Source organism: Haliotis rubra, unplaced genomic scaffold (assembly GCF_003918875.1).
Source record: "Haliotis rubra isolate DU_JTF1 unplaced genomic scaffold, ASM391887v1 Scf513, whole genome shotgun sequence".
Taxonomy (NCBI): Eukaryota; Metazoa; Mollusca; class Gastropoda; order Lepetellida; family Haliotidae; genus Haliotis; species Haliotis rubra.
The window spans coordinates 786,300-813,411 of record NW_025767206.1 but is presented as its reverse complement, the minus strand read 5'-3'; the positions used below and the strand labels follow the sequence as shown (position 1 = coordinate 813,411).

Sequence of the window (27,112 nt, the reverse complement as noted above, 5' to 3'; positions counted from 1 at the left end):
GGATTAAAAAAGGCATCGCCACAAATCAAACAGAAATCACCTTCCAGTTGAAATTGCAGCAAGGAGCGCACCGTCTGGCAATAGAAATCAGATTACTTCTCGGAAATTGGCATCTGCCTTGAAGGAGTTTCAGGGTCAGAAACCACTACTGCCACGTCTTGACGCTGCGACACGGTGACACATCGCCACCGGAAAGAATGCCGCTGGAGATTGCCTATCTCTGCTGCCAGGCGTCTGGATGTTGGGGTCTGAGCACGATATCACGGCTTGCAGCTCGTTACAGCCAAACAAGTATAACAAGTAGCCGTCCCCGTCGAAGCAGACCTCGAGTCACCACTACCGGCCAAGATCGGCGCTATCCGGGTACTACATTTTGCATGACCGTAATTCGTCATGGGTGAGAGCTTTGCCCAGCCAGGGTGCCTGGACTTCGGAGATGATATCCAGTCAAACTGTAATGAACAGGGTTGAGCGAGATTGGTCTGACAGCCAGGAGACCTGACGTCGGGACTGCGCTACGTCGTCACCATCGCGCTCAACGTCCGTTATCTATAAATGTATACACTTGGTTGTATAGACATTACCTTCTTCTCTAAACTGGTATGTGTAAAAAAGGTCATGCACCACGTCCCATATGTGGACGAATTATACGGCCAGTTTTGAAAATACAACATTTCCGGCAACAGATTTCTAGCCTATGCGTTTCTTTTGGATAGTATATATTCAAACAATGTTGACACAAATTTTGATGTCTTTGTTGTAAATTTGCCCATTTTGCTATATGGCGCGGGAAATATGGTGTACAAAAGTGCAACAAAGCATTGGAATTACACATGTTCAATAATTGTAAAGAAATACTATGAAAGTAGGACACATATCTAAATAGTACAGAATTACATGAATGGATGAAAACGGTAATGTATGAACATGGTGTTTTGAGTTTGTAAACATCTGATCAAGCTCCTAATAATACCTCCAAGCAATATACAAAGCATTGTTGTTTCAATGTGCTTTAGGACAATCTGACAAAATAAGTTAGGATATTGGTATTTTTATGATTGATATTTTCCTCAGTGTGATTAAATGAATGTAAATAGATCATTATTCATAATTTCAAAATATACATATATCCCTAACTATTTTGTCCAGTATATAATGAAATTCGGAAGCTTAATGAGTATATCTCTTTCCAAGATATACATAAGTACTCTATGTCTTATGTATGGTAAATGCATCGGTAATGTAAGGCGTCGGAGACCGTGAGGGGCAAGAGATTTGTTCGTGCAAGAAAGATGAAATTGTTTATTCAATTCACCAAGGCTAGATTTATAGTGAATCTACAACTCCTGACTACATCCACAAAATATATATCATCGATTAAAACTGCAAATGTATGAAGAGCTCAAACAAAATCCAATTTGTAGTGAAGATTTAGATGATTAATACCTTCAATACCACCTTATACCGAATGAGATAAAGATATGTACCTTGTATACTCTCCCAAAAAGAAACGCATCATGAAAATAGCAATTTCATGTAGCAAATGAATTAAAGCGTGATTCATTTCCACGAAAGGTTTTGCTCTGTTTATGAGTCCTATGGTGTTTATGTTTTGAAACTTCACAACAAAACGCACCATCCGTAAAATACCCGTATTTAACAGCATGATTTTCAATTTCTTGTAGTGTCACAGAATACACAATTCACATGCAATGCACGTGAAAGTTAGGGATCAGATAGTCTCAATGATGGGTATAAAAGGTTGATCGCTGTCTGTCGATTATTCACTGTACATGTATTTGGAATATTGTTGACGAACGCAAAAGACCACGTCTAAGTGAAGCCAACCGTCATATCGCCATTGGTTCTTGAAGCTGACCAGTCTCAACGTGCAGTTGCCCGACGCATGAATGTTCAGCAAAGCACCATTTCACGGTTCTGGGAGAGATATCGCCGGCAGAATGCGGTAGCAGATGCCCTTCGTAGTGGACGACCTCGAGCGACCACTGCGGCCCAGGATCGCTACATCCGGGTACATCACCTGCTTCATCGAACAGCTACGGCGACCAGTACCGCTCGACAAATACCCGGATTGATGAGGCTTTCTGCACAGACCGTCAGGAACAGGTTGAGAGAGGCTGGTTTACGTGCCAGAAGACCTTTTGGCCCTGTGTTTCGACAGCAACATCGTCGACATCGAGTTCAATGGTGCACCAACGTTCAGGGCTCGAACCTACCGAATTGGCGTAGTATCTGGCTCAGTGATGAATCACGATTTCTATTGGAATGACGCGTTCCCGAGGTGCACAGATTCGGCCGGGGAGTGTTATGATGTGGGGAGCGATCACCTGCCGTAGGAGATGTGATTTGGTGAGGATCCAGGGCAACCTGACAGCTCAACGGTACTGTGACGAAACCCTACGCCCACACCTCCTTCCAATCATTGATCGCCAGAGGGAGTTGTTTCAACAGGACAATGCCAGGCCCCACACAGCACGTCAAACTAGAGACTTCCTCCAGAACCACAACATCAATGTGCTCCTGGCCCTCAAGATCACCGGACTTAAACCCGATCGAACATCTGTGGATGCCCTGGACTGGTGCGACGCCGTAACCCTTAGCCCCAGACACTCCAGCAACTCGCACAGGTCACTACAGGCAGAGTGGGCTGCGATTGGGCAACACGAGATTCTGAGACTTATTCGTTCGATGCCGAGGCGATGCCGTGCAGTTCTGATGCTACGGTGGTTACACGAGGCACTGACTTCAGCGCCACCACACGTCTCCATGTGACACGAGTTGGTGCCAAAGACGGATAAGTCTGCATTCCCAGTGTGCAATTTCGCTATATTTCATTGACTCGTAAAGCCTACAAGATGTTTCAAAATAAACATAAAAATACAGTTGAAATTCCTATATGCGTTTCTTTTTTGGGAGAGTATATTATAATACCATGGCAGTAGCGTAACTCACAACAACAACTTTTCATTCCAGCTGGCTCTTAACCTATAAATAATGTTTAGACTTAGAAAATTCCAAACCAATATAAATTGAGGTGCTGTGTCACAATGTGCCCAATATTAGCTAAATTTCTGTACAACTAGCCTCATGGCCAGACTGTACAATTAATATTCTGTTCGATTCTAAGCAAGTGTTCACACCTGATGAGAGTGAGAGCTGTAATGTGATTGGTCACATTTATTTTGAAGCATTGATATCTTTTGGACTCTTCTTTTCGTTTTAATCCTTTTGTAATATATATCTTTCTTAATACGTAGTGGATGCCAGGTTAATCAAATATTAGTGAGTCAGTGGGTTTGGTTTACGCCGCTTTTAGCTATATTCCAACAATATCACGGCGGGGACACCAGAAATGGGCTTCACACGTTATACCCATGTGGGGAATCGAACCCTGATATTCTGCGTGCAGGAACGCTTTAACCACTAGGCAGATATTAACTTTATCACCATGTATGAGAACAGCATGGATTCGTTGTGGGCACATTCATTCACACGTCCAGTTGTCACGGATACGTGGTATCAAAGTTAAGTCATCCGTTCTTTCATGATCGCATTCACGTGTGCTTTCTTTGAGCAAAGATAAACAGTACATCAAGCACACGGTGTTCTGAGTGAGAAATATCACATGCTACAATCTATTCTATTGCTAAGGATATTCTTTCCACACAACAATCTCAAAACTGTAACATGTCAAGACACTTTCAAGACCAAGAGATGAAGATATCAACAAAGTTATATTTCACAAATGAAATGAAATACGTTATCACATGGGTGGTCGGCCCATCCCTGTCCCTTCAAGACGTGTACATAAAAGCAACACAGTTCTCCTTGTTCCCGGCCTCATTTATGTGATGAGGTTCGCCATTCTGCCATTTAGTGAATGCCAGAGGTCCACCGTCAATCCAGGAGAAGGTATCGTTGTCATAGACATCATTCAAGCCTATCCAGTGTTGCTCTGTAACAATACAAATGTCATTTAGAAAGTATACCTACCAGTATTTCAATTTACAAATTTCAGATGTATGCACCTGTAAGTTTCCAATCCAAAAGAACGTGCATCTACAAGTCCAAGCTTCAGAAAACGGTTTGATGCGGTCTTCTTCTTTTTATTTTGCCTGAGTCCAATTATTTTTTAGAATCGAGTAATTACTGATGCCGAAAGTCCAAAATGCCAGGGTAATAAAGTTTGAAAACTGTAAAGGGCGCATTGTCAACTACAGGAACATGTTGGAGATTTTTCAGTTGGTTTTCAAGGCGCATTTGTGCAGCCTTGAAGCTAGGAGTGAGTCTAAAAGTACCCTTTATACCCAATGGCACGAGCGCTGTTTTAAATGTGTCTTGAATGAGTTAGTGAATTTCTGTTTTGCGTGTGAATCTTTGCCTTCCGGGATAGGACATTCAAACCGGAAATTCAGTTATTTTACGTGTGTCTTGGAGCATCTGTGTGGTACGAATGTTCATATGAAGCAAATACGTATTGGAAACTGAATGGCGGTGTAGTTTTTGGTTTTGTGACAGTGTCGATGTTATTTAGAAAATATATTGTGTTTTCAGTTTTAGAAATATTAACGGTACCTGCGTGTGAAGTTCATCCCGGTCATGAATAAGAGCGTTTAGGATTTAGTACTTCTGAACACAAAATAAGAAATGGCCTTTATCATATTTCCTCATATGAGCTTTATCCCAACACCTACGAAGAGGCGGATCTTCAGCAATCTATTTTTTTGTATGGGTATTTGACTTATTGGTTTGGGTGAGCTGGCTTGTTTGCTTAATTAGTGCAGGACATCATGGGCATCGATCTATGCAAATGGGATACGATGACATTTTTATAAAAAAACAGCGGACCTGACCCATTGATGCCGTTAGACATCAGGTTGGCTGACTATTTCTTAACACATTTCATCATATCGTAAACATGGGTTGTTAAAGTTCAGTACTAAATCGGAACTTCAATGGCCTCCTAAATGTAAAAATAGATGTCATATGTCAGTCGAAGGACTAGCGACCCGTGGAGGTCCGCGCTAGAATTGATCTTCAGTAACCGATGCTTGTCGTATGAGGCTACCAACGGGATCGGGTGGTCAGACTCGCTGACTTGGTTGACACATGTCATCGGTTCCAAATTGCGCAGATGGATGCTTATGATGTTAATCACTAGATTGTCTGGTCCAGACACGATTATTTACAGATCGCCGCCATATAGCTGGAATATTGCGGAGTGCGGCGTAAAACTAAACTCACTCACGACTAGCTGATCGTGCTTCGATCAAAAAGGTAGAATATCGCTGACTGGGGCGTTAAAAATCAACGATGTTGAAATTTATATGTCAAAATAGAAATGATGGAAGAGCATGACATACTAGCATTCTTTCTTGGGATCGATAACAATGGTGTTGATGAAATAACATTTTACTATTATCGAATTCTCAAAGTATTTGTATAAACTATCAATAACATGAGGATCTTGCCAATACCTAACAGTTCATAATTTGTATATATTGGGGAAAATGTTACCATATTCTGTATAATTATGTCTGTATACGTGTGTGAGTCTGTTGAATATTCTCTTACTTCATAATATAATTTCATAAACCAGACGGTTTGAGGATCTTAGGACATATCTTGTATTCGTTCGTTCGTTCGTTTTTTCGTTTGTTCGTTCATTTTCACATCATTCATTGCCAGTTTGTTGCATTGTCGAATAAACATTAACCTCGTACTTACCAAAAACTGAATATTGTTTTATTAGTAATCGGTTCTTTTGCCGTGTGTTCAGTTTGACAAGTGCTCCTCCATCAGAACGGCACTGTTCCAAAGCTTTCTTCCACGTCTTCTTTACAGAATACCTTTTGACAGCAATCGTTGTCTTCCCCGATTTTAGGGTATCATAGCCCGGTCGACCTTCCAAAATGGAAAGGTATCGTATTAATTTAATGGCCCAACATGGACGGTGCAAAGAATATAATTTATATCGGAAATTAAAGCTAAAATTCCATATAACATTAGAAAATACAACGCTTAGTGATAATTTGTTTACTTAGTTCCTTTGGCAATTCTCGGGTAAAACAATGAATGTCATGCAGTGTGAGTATGTGAAGGAATTAGACTCTATTCCATTATTGTTGGTGTTTGAGCAAGGAAAAGCAGTGACTTGTGCGAAGGACCACACTGTCGGGCTGGGTGACATGCAATGAACGAAATGACAGAATGGCATCGCTTTCTGCGACTTATCCGGAATTCCATCCATTTCGACATGTGCCATCGCTGTCTGTTATTGATGGAAATATATCTACCCAAATACCATATTCTAGTTTATATTGACACTTTCTTGATCTGTGAAATCAACAAAAGAAGAACGTTGTCTTCAGATCTACAATGCAATTTTTGATAATCTACAACTTAATTGAATGAATGTTTTGTTTTGTCTGATTGACGCTTTCACCTTTATTGCTCTTTTCCTTTTCCCTGTTTGTGTGCGATATCACGCTGGGTTGTGATTTGGATGTGGTTTGTTGCATCTTTTGTATTGTGTTTGAGGTCTTCGATTCCAATTTGGGAGTATTCCAAATTGATCTGCTTTTTTTCTCTCTCTATTTTCCATCTGGACACCGATCAGATGAGATGCGCTTGTGTTAGATTCATTGATTCTTACTCTCCCTGTAACACTACTCTTCGTGTCTTGTTTGACGGAACTTGACAAAGTTGATCTGGGTTGGGTTTCATTCATTCTTCTACTTGCCGCCTTACTCTTGGAATCCAGGTTTGGGTCACTGATGGTTGATGCTGATCTGTGTTGGCTTTGATTCCTCATTCCTCTAGTTATTCCCTTAGTCGCTGAATGCCGGTTGTCATTGCTCTTTGATGGTGAAGTGGCTCTGGTTTCATTCACTCCTCCTCTGGTTATTCCCTTAGTCGCTGAATGCTGGTTGTCATTGCTCTTTGATGGTGAAGTGGCTCTGGTTTCATTCACTCCTCCTCTGGTTATTCCCTTAGTCGCTGAATGCTGGTTGTCATTGCTCTTTGATGGTGAAGTGGCTCTGGTTTCATTCACTCCTCCTCTGGTTATTCCCTTAGTCGCTGAATGCTGGTTGTCATTGCTGTGTAATGGTGAAGTGGCTCTGGTTTCATTCTGGAACTCCTCCTCTGGTTATTCCCTTAGTCGCTGAATGCTGGTTGTCATTGCTCTTTGATGGTGAAGTGGCTCTGGTTTCATTCACTCCTCCTCTAGTTATTCCCTTAGTCGCTGAATGCTGGTTGTCATTGCTGTGAGATGATGAAGTGGCTCTGGTTTCATTCACTCCTCCTCCGGTTATTCCCTTAGTCGCTGAATGCTGGTTGTCATTGCTACGTGATTGTCTGCTGGGTTTGGTCTTTTCGTATCGCGGTTTGCTGAGTGGTGATGAAGTTAATTTACTTTCATTCCGACCACCTTTTCCTGTTTCCATTCTCTTTGCGTTTTGTGGCTGAACATTGCCATGTGATTCAAAGCCGCTCCATCTGGTTTTCTATCGTCAGTTGATCATGGCTGATTTGACTACGATTTTGATTTGCTGTGTCCAAGGAATCTTCCACCCTCTGATCCATGTTTTCTGGCGCCTTCACTGATGTGTTGACCGACACTGATTTGCAGGGCTTAGTACACTCCATTTGTTTGTCTGTTTCCAGATTTTGATTGGAAAACTGTTGATGCCAGAAACATTAGTATAAATATCCTTATATGTACACGAATCCAGCCAGAAATGTGTTTTCATAATATCAATATATGGAAAAGTGAAACATTACATGCATACATAAATATACAAACGCAGTTTATCCCAGATGTTTTAACTAAATTCCCCAAAGCTGCGACTTTAGCTACCATAAGATAGGAATTTTCAGATTAATGACTATATTTCTCTTACGGAAGAGAAACATAGGCCCAGACTATTCTATGAAAGCTATCTTTATGACAACCTTTTACGGTTCTAGGAGTTAAGAATGGCAGTTTGGAAAAATACAAACGATAAAACCCTTTCCGTTATAATGAGAATTCTTTGTGTATTGTAGGATTTTGACTGTCATAATCATTTGCTTATGAAACTCTATCAATTAGTATTGAAGAAATGAGCGCAACGATTAAAACCTTCTGAGCAAGAGTTATATGAATTATATCACCCGCAGTTTATCCCAGACGTTTTAACTAAATAGTTCATCATTAACTATTGTCATAGAGTAAACCATTTCAATAAGTTTCTGTAAAACTTCATATATTCAAACAACATAATTGTTTCCATATATATCCAAAGTGTACCGAAATTCTATCCCCTTTGTCTGTTTAATGTATTCGGCAATCATTCGGTGTAGCCCTTTTATCATAAACCCCCCTCAGGGCAGGACCCTTAATCCTTAACGACCTTGCACAACGTGGCGTAATGTCCCTATGTATAAAACCCGACTCACATGGTCACTCAGGGAGACCAAGCAGGGAGACCAGTCAGAGACGACGCGACGAAACGGGCCCAGATCACCCACCGAAGCGGACGGACTGTGCTGCTAGTCGGGGCGTCGGCCAAGGCCGTCGCCTCACCAACGACTACGTCGACGATGAAGAATCTCCGTCTGACTTCTGAATGTGTGTAAGTGACAGAGCGGGTCTCCACATCGGGAACATTGGCCACACGGTCCCGATGTGCGTTCTGTCACGTGATTTCCATCTAATGTACCATTTCTACCATTATTCCCCAACCATAATAAACATGGCTGCTGTTGGCGTCAACTATACTGCTGACTTTTGTCTTCCGCCTCTTGAACTACCATCCGAGAGTACCACAACGAACGCTCTTGGACACTATCATATCTGATTAGAACATTATATCCAATAACTTCTGAAGAAAGACAATTCCGTTTGTGATAAATCGAAATAACTTAAAGTAGCTATTTCATAAAAAAGCCTTTTCATTTAGGAACGTCAACTCATCAAACTTCCAGGTTTCCGGAACAATGGGTAACGACACTAACACAAAATAATGTCACAACACAAGCACCCTTTCGACGGCAAAGGTTCCTGACACTTACTGACATAATTTCTCCATTATCTTCATGATCATGATTTGTTCTGTGGCAGGCAAAGGTCATTACTTCTTGTTGGAAAGACACGCACACTGCGGCCTTTGTACATACATCCCGACACACGTGTATGCTGTGAGCACTAGCTGATACCAGTTGAGAAAAAAACAGTGCTAATGCCAAGAAACCCGTCATTGTTGTTAATACGATGTTCCGTCACTAAGCGATAAATATAATTTCTACAAGTTATGTAGACTGCTTGTCTTGGTTTGAAATAACAAAGGAATCACACTGTCCAATCACTGTAGCTTGCTTCTTAAATCTTGCTTTTATTTATGATCCACGGTGCTTGTAACTGTACCTCTAGCGCAGATTAGTGGATCGCTATGTGCTATGCCTCTGGTATGAATATGTCAATATTTGATCGCGTGGAACCTGTCAGTTACTATTGTATGCACAACTAACGAAACCAAATACTTGCTTCCAGAGGTCCAGTTACAAGCACTGTTGACTTTCCATAAAGCTTTAAGAAGCAAATTTTGGTGACTGGAGTGTGTAATCCGGTGAGATTTCTGAACTTTCCAAACTTATCACCAGAAATTCCTTCGGATTTCTCCCAAGTGAAATGATCTTTTCCCTAAAGTCATTCGATATGATGTTATTATGTTTGATAGTTAATCATAAACAATATCGTGTGATATGAATGAACATCAAAGAAAGTCATACAACTCTTGCTCAGAAGTGTTTGATGAGGGTTACATGATTACACACCTTAACAATGTTTCCCTCCTCTCACAGGACTGTGATGAGCGCCTCATCTTTTCGTGAACATCTGGAATAACTACTTACTGATGGAGTTTCATGAGCACATGGTTATGCCATAGTCAAAATGTTACAATGGACAAAGATGTCTAATGATAACTGAAAGTGTTTTACTGCTTTTATTTTGCCAAACTAGACCTGATGTCATTAAGCTGCAAATCCGTAAGAGGTTGTTATGAAGACAGCTTTCATAGAAAGGTTTGGGCCTATGTTTTCCCGCAACAGAAGACTGAAGTGATATCATTATGCCTCAACTTTGAGGGACTCAGCTAAACTGGGATAGACTGATTTGTATTTTTATGCATACATAGAATGTTTCACATAAGTATACATATAAGTATTATGAAAACACATTAACGGTTGAATACATGGATATGCGATCTGTGATCAGCACAATAAAAGATTCATCAAAACTAAAAGTGATGACAACCCATTTCATAGGCGGACCCAGAGGGTTATATTTGTCCTGAATGTTCATTAAATGACCATTGAAACTCTGGTGTAAATGAATTGTGCACCCCATTTCTGAAGTGTGTGCATGCCCCCCTTTCTCAAAATGCTGCATTTTCCCATGCATTTATCTATGACAAAGCTGAACTGAACTGAACTTACAATTTTGGATATTTTTAGTTATTTCCCAGACATATGGTCTAATAATCATCCTGGGTCACTTGCTTACAGGTAGTCCTAGACTCCGTCCGTCCGTGCACATTTGTCTTTTCCTGAGCAGAACTCTAAAACTGTTCAATATTTCTTCACCAAACTTGGCGCATAGATAGATCTGGTGGTGTACTTGTGCCTTTTGGTAGTTTTGGAATTCTGAATAAAATCTTTTTGTCATTTCCATGGCAACAAGTTTGACTTAGAATGAAACCGGTGATAGTGCTCCTTTCTGGAGCAGAACTTTCAATACTCTCCTTCCACTTTTCTATATACACACCTAAATATTTGACATAATCATAACCCGTAGACATAATCATGAAGAGTATTTTGCCATTGCGGGGGGATATTGATGACTTTGTCTTCTTGTTATTCAGCTGTTTGAACCTATATTTCTCGCAACTGATACAAGGACAGGGGACATTTATGATGATGCCGTTTGGAAACCCTTGCTGTGGTCTACGCCATATTTGGAAATTCATCGGCGACCTTCAGCTTCATTCGTGACCAAATCGTGTTATTCTGGGACAAGCCGAATAGCGAGAGTTTAGGGGAAAGGGGCGAGTGGTAATGAGTGCTTCAGCTTCTGCGAGTATGGCGGCCATCTGGATGAGTCTGATCTATGGAGATTGTCCGGCTTCAACTGTATCATGCCATCCCTCACCGTCTCAATCTTTGTGAACAAGTACTACAGCATGAACTACGGTCTGTTATTCCTGGCTAATGTGAGCAGATTCTTGTAAACACAAACAACATATCAACAAGAAACTGTTATTAGCTTGAAATGTCTCATGTTGTTTCAACTCACTGTACACTCCACATCCTGTGTGCATTAGCAACGACATTCACGTACTGTCCCTAATGGGCACCTGTTGGCAGTCCAGCATGTACACAGGTACGTCGGTAAGAGGAATACAACAAATCTATGAGCACTGAACTCGTTAACCTACCCCATCCATGACCACCACCCCAACTCTCCCATCTATGACAACTTCTTTGATGACGGCGTCATTGCCTCTGTATTTAAAAACATGTGAAGGTCCGGGCTAGAATTGATCTTCAGTAGCCCACGCTTGTCGCAAGAGGCGACTAACGGGGCCGGATGGTCAGGTTTGCTGACTTGGTTGACAGATGTCATCGGTGATGCTCATTATGTTGATCACTGGATTGTTTGGTCCAGGTTCGATTATCTTCAGAGTTTACACAAGTATGTAACATCAGTGTAATTGAGGTAGTGTGATAGAGTTATATGTAACATCATTGTATTTGAGGTAGTGTGATAGAGTTATATGTAACATCATTGTAATATGAGAGTAGAAGTAGTGTGATAGAGTAATTAACAAAATGTTAGAATGTCGATACAGCGTTACCTCGAAAATCCACTTTATTAAGAGAGAACCCAAGTGTCATGTACGTCCCACCGTACAATCAATACTGAGATATCTTCTGGACCGAACCACGGGTATGAGATGTCAGCTTACAGCTTTTTCCCATCGGACTAAACTGAAGTACAAAAGAAAGTACACACCTGGTGTTTTGGGATTATTTGAAAAGTGTTGTGATTTTGAATGGCAACGTCGCAATTGGGCACGAAATCTGTGGTGTTTTGGCAACATACATGTATTATGAAAGTCTGTGACTTATATATCACTGTAAAAACTCTTTTCAAAACATTTACGTCGCTTTTTGGAAAGTAATACAAAAGCACCGGGTGTGCACCTTCTTTTGCACGTCAGTCTATATTCACATTATTCATGGAAGTAGATGTGTACATGTTAACATAATGCCATTTTTGCTTTGAATTTCGTATCGTTATGGGTTTTGTCGCTTCCATTATTAACTATATCATTATCATTATGTCATAATTTATTTATCTTGTGGTTATTTGTTTTGCACGGCGAGAAGCTGCAGCCGTTAAGTAAAGGATGAACACGTGTGGGGTTGAATGTCGATGATAGAATATCAAGTTTATGGATTTATGAAATTTCAAATAAATAAATGACAAGATATGGCAGGTCAAGTGCTCATTTCTACTATCATTTCTTTCAATCTCTCCATAAATATGCTTCGTCTGCTAACAGTTGGGCAAGTCTCTGGTTATAAGGTTCATAGAACTCCTCTAATATCGTCCTGGTATCGTTGTTCATGTTGCCCGTGTTTCGGCTGGACTTGGGTCGTGGATTGGATTGCGTTTTGTTGAGAACATCCATCCATTGAGATTCAGAAAGTTGACCTGAAAGCACAGGGATCATACAGGTCAAGGTTGAGTGTTGTCACTGAGAAACGTATCCATATCAGAATTATAGGTTCAATGTTTCTTGGTGCGTGTCTTGTTTTACACCGTACTCAACAACATTTCAAACAATAGGATGGCGTACTGTAATTATAGCCCAACACCGATACAGTACTATGACAAACAGTCGTTTAAGTCATACAACTTGACAACCCGATGCATTTAGTCGCGACGAACGAAACTATCTCATGGCTCAATACTAAATTGTCATCCAAGTCACTTGGATCCAAGACTACCCGATCCAGATCAGTAGCAGGAACCTGTTCTGACCTTTGATACTAAAGACACATCAGTTTTGTTAGTGTTGTGAGTAGATGGGAATCGTTAATCTAAGTACTGCCTTCAGGCAACCAGATTCATCTCAAAGTGCTCAATGTCAACATTATGTAAATGTAATCTTACAGTCTGAGAGAGCAAGACATTATGTTAATGGAATAGAAGAGTATTACCAGAAGATAAAACGCAGAAAATTACAACAAATTTCTGAGATAGATTTGTGGTTAATCTCATGCTTGGTTTAAAGTTACAAAGAGATAAATAGAGAGATGTGCGAGTGAGTGAGTGAGTGAGTTGAGTTGAGTTTACGCCGATTTTAGCAATATTCCAGCAATATCACGGCGAGGAATACCAGAAAAGGGCTTCATACATTGTGCCCATGTGGGGAATCGAACCCGGGTCATCAGCGTGACGAGCCCCGTGAGAGAGATGCACTGGGGCAAAGTAAACCTATGTGAGTATGGAACCTGGTGCTGTGTTAATCTTTCATCACCAGTACACCCGTCTGACCCCTCACCCGTGACTTAGCAACAGTCGACGGACGAAGCGAGTGTAGAGCCTGAACTTACATCTCCTGACAATGTGGAACGGCCATATTTCTAGGTAGCTGCAGTAGGGACTACTAACGAATGCAATAACATCAGTATGTAAACACATGGCTACTTCAGATAGCATTAACGTTTTAGGGAATGGGGGCGGTGGGGTAGCTTAGTGCTTTAAGCGTTCGCTCGTCACGCCGAAGATCCGGGTTCGATTCCCGACATGGGTACAATGTGAAGGCCAATTCTGGTGTCCCCGCCGTGATGTTGCTGGAATGTTGCTAAAAGTGGTGTAAAACCATACTCACTCACTCTCTATTACGGGAACGGATGGCCAAATTACATTCGAGTGCCACAAGCCTATGAGATCGCGTATTGTCACTGATTATGTTCTTATGCGTATTCACATTATAATGTCACCAATGTGGGAAACATCTAACAATTGTATCAGTTCACTTGTGGGTTGCCAGCATCACCCTGACACGCTGTCACGTTACTGGAATTCTTCTAACCCAATGTTAAACCAAACTCACTCACTAACGCATGCTGTGACCATGTATCTGATAGTAACAAATAAACCCGTTTAAATTGAGAAGGAGCCCAATTGAGTTGGGAGATTCCTGAACCTGGCGAAATCTAGACTTGCTTCATCTAGGGCTTTAGCATTGCAGGTAGGGCTAGGCAGTAGAGATGATAATGTGGTCCCAGTACTGTGAACAGACTAGGTGTGACTGTGATACTTCAAAAGTGTATGTACGTCACCTGGAACAATATTGACACATATCTCCCTCACACTATTTTGATGATGCATCTTTACCGGTACTTACTCAGAGAAAGGAAGTCGAACAGTTTTTCCATCTCTCCACGTGTGTTGGCTACGTAATCCTCAAACCTGATCACGTGTACCTGGTCACGTGGAAAAACTTTCAACCAATCCTCGAGGAAGGCGTGGTATATTCCAATGATTGGACGAACCTTGAACAGAAAGATGAAGAATAGTCTGACGCAGTGAACGAACCATATATGTTGTAACGACTTTGTTATTAAACTAATTATTAGTATAAATGATGTCTATTACTGTGGTGGTCGACGTGCTTAACAAATCAGGCCCCGCCCTCAACCGGACTGCTGTCTCCTGATTGGTGGAGAGTGGAGTCAACGGAATTGATGTTGCGTTTTGCGCTAAACTTCACTGATTTTGTATATTCATATTTTTATACATCCATAATCGTAACACCATATTGAAATGAATTCTTAAGAAAATTTAAATCCAATACATGTTTTAGTAGAATTAAGGCATGGATGAGTCAAATGTTGGCTTCTCACTGCCAATAAGGCATTGACGACTTGTATTTAATCTTTCGGGTACAATGTTTTAAACATGTAGCTTGACTTACAAAGGACATTGCGTTCTCCAGTTTGGAGTCGTATACACAGCGTCTTAGAGAATAATGTTTCAAACAACCCTTGAAACGATAAATAGCCTGGATGATCCTCTTGTGAAAATCCAATGTGTCTGGTTTGTATTTGAGATATTTGAGCTCATAGAGGTAGTCGGAATAGACTCTGAAACAAACAACAATACGTTATTTAAAGGTCCTCACATGAATGTGAGGTAATGATAAAAGTGCCTGTAAGTGTTGGGAGAGTCTAGAGTCAGCCGGGTCAGAACTGGTCTTCAGCAACCCATGCTTGTCGTAAGAGGCGACTAACGGATCAGCACGTGGTCAGGTTCTCTGACTTGTTGACACACGTCATCGTATCCCAACTGAGCAGATTGATGCTTATGATATTAATCACAGGATTGTCGGAACTCGATTATTTAGTAACTGACGCCATATTGCTCTGAGAGTGGCGTTAAACAACAAACCAACCAACCAGAATCACTCAATCAAACATTAAAAGCCATTTTACTTTGTATGGATTTCCTGTTAATATATGATATCTTTCGGGCAAATAGAGTGAGTGAGTTTACCGTTACGCCGCTTTTGGCAATATTCATGCAATATCAGAGAAAGGGGATTCACAGATTGTACCCATGTGGACAGTCGAACCCGGGTCTTTGGCGTAACGAACGAACGTTTTAACCACTAAGCTGCCCCACCGTCCCTTGGGAAAATAAAACAAGCCGACATTCAGTTCAGATGAATTACCAAGATCTGGCCCAGTGTGAAATCCACACAACATGATGCATCCCTACAGGAAATAGACAGACTTGTCTGGTATGTTTGGCTGGAATCTTACTGTCTTTTATCATATGGATAGATGTCGCCACATCAAGACATCAATGAGGGAAATGTATATATATTGTTATGCCAATGCCAAGATGTTCCCTTGAAATGGAGTTAGTTGTGAACTGAGCTGATCTTTGTTACACTTTTAGCGCCTTTGTACACAACAACCTTGGCATTACTACATGCCATGGGTTAGTGAGTGAGTTTGGTTTTACACCAATTTTAGCAATATCACGGCGGGGAACACCGGAAATTAGCTTCACACATTGTACCCATCCGAGGAATCGAACCCGGATCTTCGGCGTCATTAGCGAACGCTTTAACCACTAGGCTACCCCACGCCATCGGTTAAGGAATGGGAGTTATGAAGATCTTAGTGCTAGGCCGCTTTGTACACTAAGGTTGCTTCATTAGAGGTACAGTTCAGTATGTGTGTATTAACACAGAATTACACTATGACAAGCATCTGTTTCTCGCTATGAAGTTGCTTAATTCTACCAGCAATATACACTAAACGCCAAAAAAACGTTACCCTCCTTCCTTAATGACGGAGGTACCTATCTTCAGCTAACGTTGTGATGCGTGGACGTCCACTTCTTGGTCTGTCTACGGTGATCACAGTCAGTCTGAAGCCCTAACTACGTCTTATAACCGTAATACGGTGGCATCTGAGGGCGTTGGCAACAGCATTGTACGTCGACCCCATCTGCACCATCCCAGTGGCTCTTTTTTCTCTCCAGCTGTTAATCGTGGCATATTTCACGTACTTGCGTATCATGTCATGTATTCTATACCCTATAGAATCATTCTACATGTGAAATGGATGCAAATACTGCATGCATATTGCTGCGTTTTGGCGATTGATATCTCTATGCGTAAACAGAAAATGGAAAAAATGTTACTTTGCAAGCCAAAATGTTAGCAAGATAATTTTAGATGCTCCTAAACATTTTTCACATTATCACGCACACGTTTTACTTGTTTTCACTAATGCGAAATCAGCAGAAAATGTTTTAAAAGGCTGAAATCATAGGAACGATTATTTTACAATTTTACACACTCTACAAAAGTTGTTTTTTAATAGTTGAAAAATGGTGACTTTTAATGGTTTATCTTTGTCCCAAAGCAGAATTTTATTTCAACCTTTCTTTTGGACATCTAAATGACTGTTATTGGTATATTTCGGCATGGACGAAAATAGGACAATTTAACTCTTCTGAAAAAGATGCATTTCACCTAAGTATGAATGCATTTGAGATTTTTTTTTTCGTAATTTGCTTACAGCTGTGTTGTTAAGCTTTCTTGTAAACTAATACCTTCTAACATATCTTTGATAGTTTTTTTAGTAATTCATAAAGGTAGGAGGGTAACGTTTCTTTTGGCGGTTAGTGTATAGTTAGCACCACCCGTACAGACACACACACACACACACACACACACACACATACATACATACATACATACATACATACACACACACACACATACATACATACATACATATACACACACATATATGCATATACATACACACACATACACACACAACCACCCGTACACACACGCATACACACACATATATACATACATACAGACAGACAGACATATACACACATACACACACATATATACATACATGCATACACACACACACACACACACACACACACACATACATACATACATACATACATACATACATACATACATACATACATACATACATACATACATACATACATACATACATACATACATACATACATACATACATTATTCAACAATACATACACCCTCACTCCCACACCAAACTATACCCACAGCCCCGTTGTTTACATCCTTCAACACACTATGCACCTGTCTACAGGATTCCTGAGAGCCACAATGATCTTGGTGCCGGGGTTGAGGTGGTGTATGTAGTCAGCGTTTGTGAGACAAGGCTCTGTACACTTGCTGTTGCGGGGAAGATCCTGCCATAGATGGTTGTCCCACATGATGTCAACACTGCCTTCTCCTGTAGAGGGAGGTGGAACAGAGGTTAGTACCCGACTTACACATGATGTCAACACTGCCTTCTCCTGTAGAGGAAGGTGGAACAGAGGTTTCTACCCGACTTACACATGATGTCAACACTGCCTTCTCCTATAGAGGGAGGTGGAACAGAGGTTAGTACCTGACTTACACATGATTTTAACAATGCCTTCTCCTGTAGAGGAAGGTGGAACAGAGGTTAGTACCCGACTTTACACATCATGTCAACACTGCCTTTTCCTGTTGAGAGGGGTGAAACAGAGGTTAGTACCCGACTTTACACATGATGTCAACACTGCCTTTTCCTGTTGAGAGGGGTGAAACAGAGGTTAGTAGCCGACGTTACACATGATGTCAACACTGCCTTCTCCTGTAGAGGAAGGTGGAACAGAGGTTTCTACCCGACTTACACATGATGTCAACAATGCCTTCTCCTATAGAGGGAAGTGGAACAGAGGTTAGTACCTGACTTACACATGATGTCAACACTGCTTCTCCTCCTGTAGAGGGAGGTGGAACAGAGGTTAGTACCCAACTTACACATGTCAACAATGCCTTCTCCTGTAGAGGAAGGTGGAACAGAGGTTAGTACCCGACTTTACACATGATGTCAACACTGCCTTTTCCTGTTGAGAGGGGTGAAACAGAGGTTAGTACCCGACTTTACACATGATGTCAACACTGCCTTCTCCTGTTGAGAGGGTGACACAGAGGTTAGTACTTGACTTTACACATGATGTCAACACTGCCTTCTCCTATTGAGAGGGGTGAAACAGAGGTTAGTACCCGACTTTACACATGATGTCAACACTGCCTCTCCTGTTGAGAGGGGTGACACAGAGGTTAGTGCTTGACTTTACACATGATGTCAACACTGCCTTCTCCTGTTGAGAGGGGTGACACAGAGGTTAGTACCCGACTTTACACATGATGGCAACGCTGCCTTCTCCTGTTGAGAGGGTTGAAACAGAGGTTAGTACCCGACTTTACACATGATGTCAACACTGCCTCTCCTGTTGAGAGGGGTGACACAGAGGTTAGTACTTGACTTTACACATGATGTCAACACTGCCTTCTCCTGTTGAGAAGGGTGACACAGAGGTTAGTACCCGACTTTACACATGATGTCAACACTGCCTTCTCCTGTTGAGAAGGGTGACACAGAGGTTAGTACTTGACTTTACACATGATGTCAACACTGCCTTCTCCTGTTGAGAGGGTGACACAGAGGTTAGTACTTGACTTTACACATGATGTCAACACTGCCTTCTCCCTGAGAGGGTTGACACAGAGGTTAGACCCGAGGGTTGAAACAGAGGTTAGAAACCCGACTTTACACATCATGGCAACGCTGCCTTCTCCTGTTGAGAGGGGTGAAACAGAGGTTAGTACCCCACTTTACACATGATGTCAACACTGCCTTCTCCTATTGAGAGGGGTGAAACAGAGGTTAGTACCCGACTTTACACATGATGTCAACACTGCCTTCTCCTGTTGAGAGGGGTGACACAGAGGTTAGTACTTGACTTTACACATGATGTCAACACTGCCTTCTCCTGTTGAGAGGGGTGACACAGAGGTTAGTACTTGACTTTACACATGATGTCAACACTGCCTTCTCCTATTGAGAGGGTGAAACAGAGGTTAGTACCCGACTTTACACATCATGTCAACACTGCCTTTTCCTGTTGAGAGGGTGAAACAGAGGTTAGTACCCGACTTTACACATCATGGCAACGCTGCCTTCTCCTGTTGAGAGGGGTGAAACAGAGGTTAGTACCCCACTTTACACATGATGTCAACACTGCCTTCTCCTATTGAGAGGGGTGAAACAGAGGTTAGTACCCGACTTTACACATGATGTCAACACTGCCTTCTCCTGTTGAGAGGGGTGACACAGAGGTTAGTACTTGACTTTACACATGATGTCAACACTGCCTTCTCCTGTTGAGAGGGGTGACACAGAGGTTAGTACTTGACTTTACACATGATGTCAACACTGCCTTCTCCTATTGAGAGGGGTGAAACAGAGGTTAGTACCCGACTTTACACATGATGGCAACGCTGCCTTCTCCTGTTGAGAGGGTTGAAACAGAGGTTAGTACCCGACTTTACACATGATGTCAACACTGCCTCTCCTGTTGAGAGGGGTGACACAGAGGTTAGTACCCGACTTTACACATGATGTCAACACTGCCTTCTCCTGTTGAGAGGGGTGACACAGAGGTTAGTACCCGACTTTACACATGATGTCAACACTGCCTTCTCCTGTTGAGAGGGGTGACACAGAGGTTAGTACTTGACTTTACACATGATGTCAACACTGCCTTCTCCTGTTGAGAGGGGTGACACAGAGGTTAGTACCCGACTTTACACATGATGGCAACGCTGCCTTCTCCTGTTGAGAGGGTTGAAACAGAGGTTAGTACCCGACGTTACACATGATGTCAACACTGCCTTCTCCTATTGAGAGGGATGAAACAGAGGTTAGTACCCGACTTTACACATGATGTCAACACTGCCTTCTCCTGTTGAGAGGGGTGAAACAGAGGTTAGTACCCAACTTTACACTCGTTGTCATATAAACCATACGTTGTTCATAACATCAACCATCGGTTAGTCCAATTTAAACTATATTACTGAAAGGCCAACGTGGCGTGTCTGGTTCACGGTTTAGAGCGGTGTTAAATAAACCAATGAATTACCTATTGCCTTTGTTCGGATGTAAATAGCCAACGGAAGAGATCGATTCGATCAGAACTGAATTGTGAAATCAGTAAACGATCTGACAAGATCAATAAATAATCAACAAATTCTGTTCAAACAAAGTTTACGGTTTAGTCTTAAAGTAAGAAAGAAATATATAATATACGCACTGAAGAAGGTACCTTTCAGTGACACCTCCTGGTAACATCTGGCCACCTCACCATTCGATATTTTACGAGTGGTTCACTCGTTAGCTGCTTCTGACAACCGACATTTATGTGTGAGGTAAGATAAACCTGCTATAAACCAAATAATGGTCAAAGTTTGAACTTTTCAATATTGTGTTAACTTGTTGGTTTAAAGTGAAAATGCCCCCATCGGACAAATCACACTATACCTTCAGAATGTTACTGCATCAAGGTTGAGTTAGATGAAGTGTTTACCTGTAACCATGTGATGAAACTGTACATTTGTCGAACCATTTTCCTGGAATCTTCTCTCGATGATTTCAGTATGTCTTTGAAAAAAATCCAAATACGTCGACACCGAGGAGCACTCTTTAACTGAAACATGTGAAATAATAATGCAGTGCTGTTCAGATGTGGAGTTAATCTGAAATTACTAAGAACATAGAAAGAGAGACTAATTGAGAGAACTTATAAAGACTAACTTTAAATTTTTGCATTTTACAATGTCGATAGTGAATATTATGTGTTTCAGATTTAAGCATTCTACCGTGACTTTTTAGAATGCTGCATTCTGACTGGTTTATGTTTAATTTGAGATAAAGTGTTATTTAAATGTACCTGGTATCTAAATCAATTTCAACTAGGGCTTTCTATTTTCAGTGGGTTTTCAATCTGAGTTAAGGAAACAGCGTAAGTAGCCATTAAACAAATTTCCACTTGGCTATATTTACATCATCGATACACTTCATATATAGACATCAAATGTTTATGGTACAGCCTCCTCATAAGCCAACTCAAAAGCAAATATACCAAGCTCCAAATCTCAAAATCCTTTTCCCTACAATAAGTCTATATCTGTCGTGTTTTCCTTCCGAAATTTGTTAACATACAAAACAACAATTCTGCTTTCTTTGTAGCAAATACATAATTATTTCAAAGTGTCTTAGAATACAATACTTTTCTGTAAAATCGGTTGTTTCAATCCGATGTGGTTATTGTTCCTTTTAAAACAATTGATTTAGTAAAAAGGTCACAAACCAAACCACAATATGATTACATACGATACATACATACGGTGCTTAATTTCACAACATACATATAACATATATTCACAACTTATATAATATATTAGAGATACATTTACAGTAATGAGCAAGGTAACTTCTTTGATAAAATTTGCATTCAATTATAGATTTAGATTTTGGATTTTGAAGACGATTTCTTAAACAGTGAGTGAGTTAAGTTTTATCGTCACATCGGAAATATTTCAGCCACATCGTGACGAGAACAAATTTGACGTTGAAATGGGGTACGTGTATTTCATAAAACCTGTCTTCAAAAGAAAGTAAAACTACTAGACTATCACAATTAGAATTGAAACTAGCATGTAAGGGTAATAATAATAGCACTATGTGGACAATACATAATACCGAAATAGGCTATAGATCGCCAACAACTGAAGGTATATCACCATACCAGGGACCATGGGGGACTTTTGCTACCTGAATGGACCCTGGCTGGATTTACACTCCATCTTCAGCCATTAGCGATTGTGCTTATATCTAGCCACAAATTACATGTAATATGAGTCATCAAGATACGTCTATCTACAAAACATATGAATCAAAATTTCGCTTTCATTTACAAAATCAATAATTAGATAATAATTAACATTATTAAAAAGACCCTTAACGCTTTTAACACTGAACTATTTATCCCTTGTGATGGCAAAATCTATACAGTCAAGGAGAACATGTTTGACCGTGATTCTCTCATCACAAGGGATGCAAAATGGAGGATCCTCACCTTTTAACAAATATTCGTGGGTATATCTTGAGTGGCCAATGCGACATCGTCGCATAATGACCTCTTGAAATCTGGACTGACAACCAAGGTAGGTGTAACCAATTGGTTTTATTTGATGTAATTAATTGATAGCTACTTGGGTGTCACGGATGTACGATCTATGATAGATTATTATGATAGATTTGTAATCAGAGTATGGAATGAGAAAGTGAGAAGAGATGTCACAGATTTGTGGAGTGCTGACATAGCAGCAAAATCGGCCATCGTGTTACCGGAAACTCCAAAGTGGCTGGGTAACCATCTGAAGACGATGTCACATTGCCCAGTAGCAAGATCATTTTTATAGAATTCAATAATTTCTATTAAAAGTGGATGTTTACAAGAACAGATTATATATTGTTTATATTAGGGTGTTCTTTAATACATTTAAGAGGCGTTTGCTTCTGCTGTAATAAGAGGGCTGTTAGCCATTAATCGAGAAGATATTGTTCTGGATACAACGAAAGTAGCACAAGCAACTGCGCCACCATCCGTGAACCCATCTGAATAAATATAAATATTTATATGTATCATATTTATTTCTATAATGGCTAAATTATTGTTTATATTGTAATTCATTAGTTTCTGGTTGTTTGAATGATGTCAATGTTTGGTCAACTTGTGGCCTCACTAATTGCCAAGGAGGAGAAGAAAGAAGGCGGGAAGGAGACATATTGTGTAGCTCAATGCCAGTAGCAGAAAGAAAAGGTTTGACTCTTAGTTCTTGAGGCGGAACGAGAGAAGACTTCTTGTTGTACAAATCTTCATAGGGGGATTTTAGTAAAGATAATTTTATACGGCGTTGGTAAAGAGATGGTTCATCAGCCTCGATATAGAGACTGTCAACAGGTGAAGTTCTAAATGATCCAATGATGAACAGCATCATAATAGTTTTAGGTTGCTGTTGCAGGCTCTACCATACACAATGGAGTCATAATCAAGTGTCGATCTATGTAGGTGTAGGAGGGAGGCTTGATCCCATCCCCACCTAGAAATGGAAACTTTCAAGTGCCTGCATTTATTTTTTAGATATTTTATAAAAGTTAAATGGGAGTCGAAAATAATTGGCCTCCTTTACAATTTATAATTTGATTGGGGTGACATTTGGAGTTAGTTCATGGTCTTTATGTCGTTTGTTCATTTACGGCAGAAATGTATACAATTTGTTTTCGATTTAGAAAATTTAAAGCCGTTTTCACGACACCATTTATTTCTTTTTTATTTAAACACAACTGCAGTTGTCGATCAATAGTTGGATATTTTTTTCCACAACAGGGAATATTCAAATCATCTACAAAATGTTACCAATTGATTGAATAATTTTAAACCTTTGATAAACTGTCGATCTTGATACTAAATAAATTAACAGACAAAATACTGCCTTGTGGGACACCCTGATCCTGATTATAATGATCAGACAGGGTGGAACCCAGACAGACTTGAAATTGTTTGTCATTTCAAAAGTTGGATATAAATTGAGGCAAATGGTCTCGTAGTCCAAAGTCATGTAAATCTGTTGAAATGCTATGTTTCCATGTAGTGTCATACACTTCTTCCAGATCGAAAAAGATCGACACTGTATGTTGTTTATCAATTATGACATTTTAACAAATGATTCTAAACACACTGAAAGACCGTTTTTATGGAAACCACATTGTATATCTCACAGCAAAAATAACTTCGTTTCCGGACACCGGAAACCTAACTGAAACAAAATGGAAACTTAAGTTTCAGTTAGGTTTCCGGACCGTTTCTGTATATTTCCTTCAAGTTTCCGGAAAACGGAAACTTACAAATTACCCACAATCCGGTAAGGCTCCAGTGCGTTTCCGTTACCCAGATACCCGTAGGGCTCCAGTGCGTTTCCGTTACCCAGATTCCCGTATAGTAGGCTCCAGTGCGTTTCCGTTACCCAGATTCCCGTATAGTAGGGCTCCAGTGCGTTTCCGTTACCTAGATTCCCGTAAGTTTCCAGTGAGTTTCCGTTACCCAGATTCCTAAGAGGTGCCATTGGGTTTCTGCTATCCTCTACTTTTAGTTCCTCTACTTTCAGTTGGTTTCAGTTATATACTTAATTCAATTAGGTTTCCCTTTGATTTCCGTTTCTATTAATCACATTAACCATATTCCATAAGTTTCAGTAAATCGGAATCTGTATGGCTCTACAGTAATTACCAAATGTCCACATTAAATGATGATTGAATAAATTACATGACATAATACATTCAAATACATTTCCCCTTCAGTTATCTCAACACCACCTGGACATAAAACAAAACTAAGTCAGTCAGTCGATTTCTCTTTATTCATCATAAACACTTTGGTTTTAAATATCAACAAAATATGCTCAATAGCACTAACATGTAGGAATAAGCCCACAAACCAATAACACCCATATATACATAGAGATTACTAAACGAGCGTCTGTCAGATACCATTTATCTTACAACGAGTTGTTTTAAAACGTATTTAACGAGCAAAAGCGAGTTAAATACGTTTTGAAACAACGAGTTGTAAGATAAATGGTATCTGACAGACACGAGTACAGTAATCTGTTTTTTACACACCATAAAATCGCACCATTTTATGGTCGAATAGATTCAAATTTCATGTTTTCTCATCGTAGGTGCGCAATAATACACAACACAACGTTTAAGAATGAGTGACGTCACTTGGCTTCCTAATCACTACTCATCCCCATGGTGACCCTCCACAAAAAGGTTTCTGCCACCTCTTCGCATCATCAAGGCAATGGTGATAATGATAACTAGATAAGATCACAGAAAAGTAATTAAACCCTCTGCAACCATGATGATACCATGCAAATGTGGATGATTTTAATTCTTGCAAGCGTAAAATATTTGAGCGAGTGACGTCATCGTTATCGGTTGGTGGTTGTCGTCATCGGAAGATTGTTTTGGATATCTCTGCACATTGGGGATCTGTACTTGTGTACCAGTTTACGTTCAATGTTCTCCCATCGACCGGAGCCAAAACTTTTGAGTGTGTGTAATTAGGTGCACCTAGTGTGCTTGAATGTGACATTGCTGAGGTTACGTTCACTGTCAATGGGGGACTACTCTTCTTCGCCACATCCTTCTCGTTTTCCCGAGCCAGAAACTGCCACTTGGAATGTAACGGAATTTACGGAGTTGTCAGTATGAAATGTGAGTTGATTACATCCTGTAAGTTATCAAGACATAAACTTTTCATTATCAAAATATCTTGAGCAATGACTTATGTGTAGATCAACCGTTCCTGTACATGTTCGATTGAATAGAAAGGACGTGTGCCGCCATTTGCACTCATGAAGCCTTGCAAAACGTACCGTGTTGTACATTGTTTCAACGAGTGTGTTTTGGTTCAGATTCTCATGAGTGAATTTGATAACATTGGAATCACAATAGTATCTCGGAGCTGGAAGTGGGTCTTTATCGTGTGTATCAGTGAAAAATGTCATCTTCATCAATGCATCAAAGAAACAACGAGGCAAATCGATCTCATAATGGACAGGCACTGACGTTATCGTGTCAGGTATTTTTGCAAGACGACACATGACACTTGTCGCATCTCTCCAGTAAAAGTACCAATGTTGTACATTTTGAATATTCGAAGGGAATCAAGGGCTTTATCTCTAACGGTGATTTTTACATAATTGTTTACACGGGTATCACTGATTGTTGGAGCCATTTTGAATTCATGACTAGAAATCAAAAGTTTTTATAAAAGGAATTAGAAAATAAATAGATTTGTGTTATATTTATTCTACTTGTGACTCATTATGTTGCAATCGCGAAAATAACAGGTAGGTGTAAAGGGTATTTTTTGCACGAGTAACAGGTTTCTGTTCGATTGAAGCACGAGTAACTTATCAATGAATTTTAATCAGGAAAGTAGTCCGTCATACCCTGACCCTAGGCCATCACCATGGAGTAGCCAATCACGGGCTTAGAAATCGATCTCACACATATGTGTGATACCAGTTTTCTCACATGGGTTTCTCACCTACGGGTGTGTAAGAAATCACATTGTCCTCATAGTAAGTCATAGTATGTATACATTGTCTCGTCAGTTGATTTCTCTATATTCAGAGAGGAATGAATTGCACACTTAAGACACACAAAGCATTTGCCCATATGTATATTTATATTTATTATTTATCATTATGCAAGGAACAGGTTTAAGTGTATTCAAAACCTAAATGGTTGGAGGGTGTGAAGGAATGGTGACTCCGTTGTTGTTTTTCCTAAACAGGGTGAACACAGGCAATAACCAAATGTACATTCTATCCTATCCCTAATTATCAGGAATCATATTCTCAATGACCAGGATGGAAGATCGGGGGGGGGGGGGGGGGGGATTCGTTGTCGAAAGGTCTTCATGTTTGCCATGGCTCTGGAGCATGATGAAGCCATTCGTTCATTGTCCAGGTGTGTGAACAAAAAAAAA

The 27,112-nt window shown here is 40.4% G+C and overlaps 1 protein-coding gene across 1 annotated transcript in view; it reads right to left on the bottom strand.

The window, feature by feature from the left end:
* Positions 1 to 12,596: 12,596 nt before the first annotated feature.
* LOC124292325 (carbohydrate sulfotransferase 15-like) overlaps positions 12,597 to 27,112 on the bottom strand; it is a 45,394-nt gene continuing 30,878 nt past the window's right edge. The window contains exons 4-8 of the mRNA XM_046729395.1: positions 21,074 to 21,193; positions 17,751 to 17,907; positions 15,057 to 15,225; positions 14,487 to 14,634; positions 12,597 to 12,784 (exon numbers count right to left, since the gene is read on the bottom strand). Coding sequence (XP_046585351.1) covers positions 12,597 to 12,784; positions 14,487 to 14,634; positions 15,057 to 15,225; positions 17,751 to 17,907; positions 21,074 to 21,193 — 782 coding nt within the window. The remainder of the gene's footprint in view (positions 12,785 to 14,486; positions 14,635 to 15,056; positions 15,226 to 17,750; positions 17,908 to 21,073; positions 21,194 to 27,112) is intronic.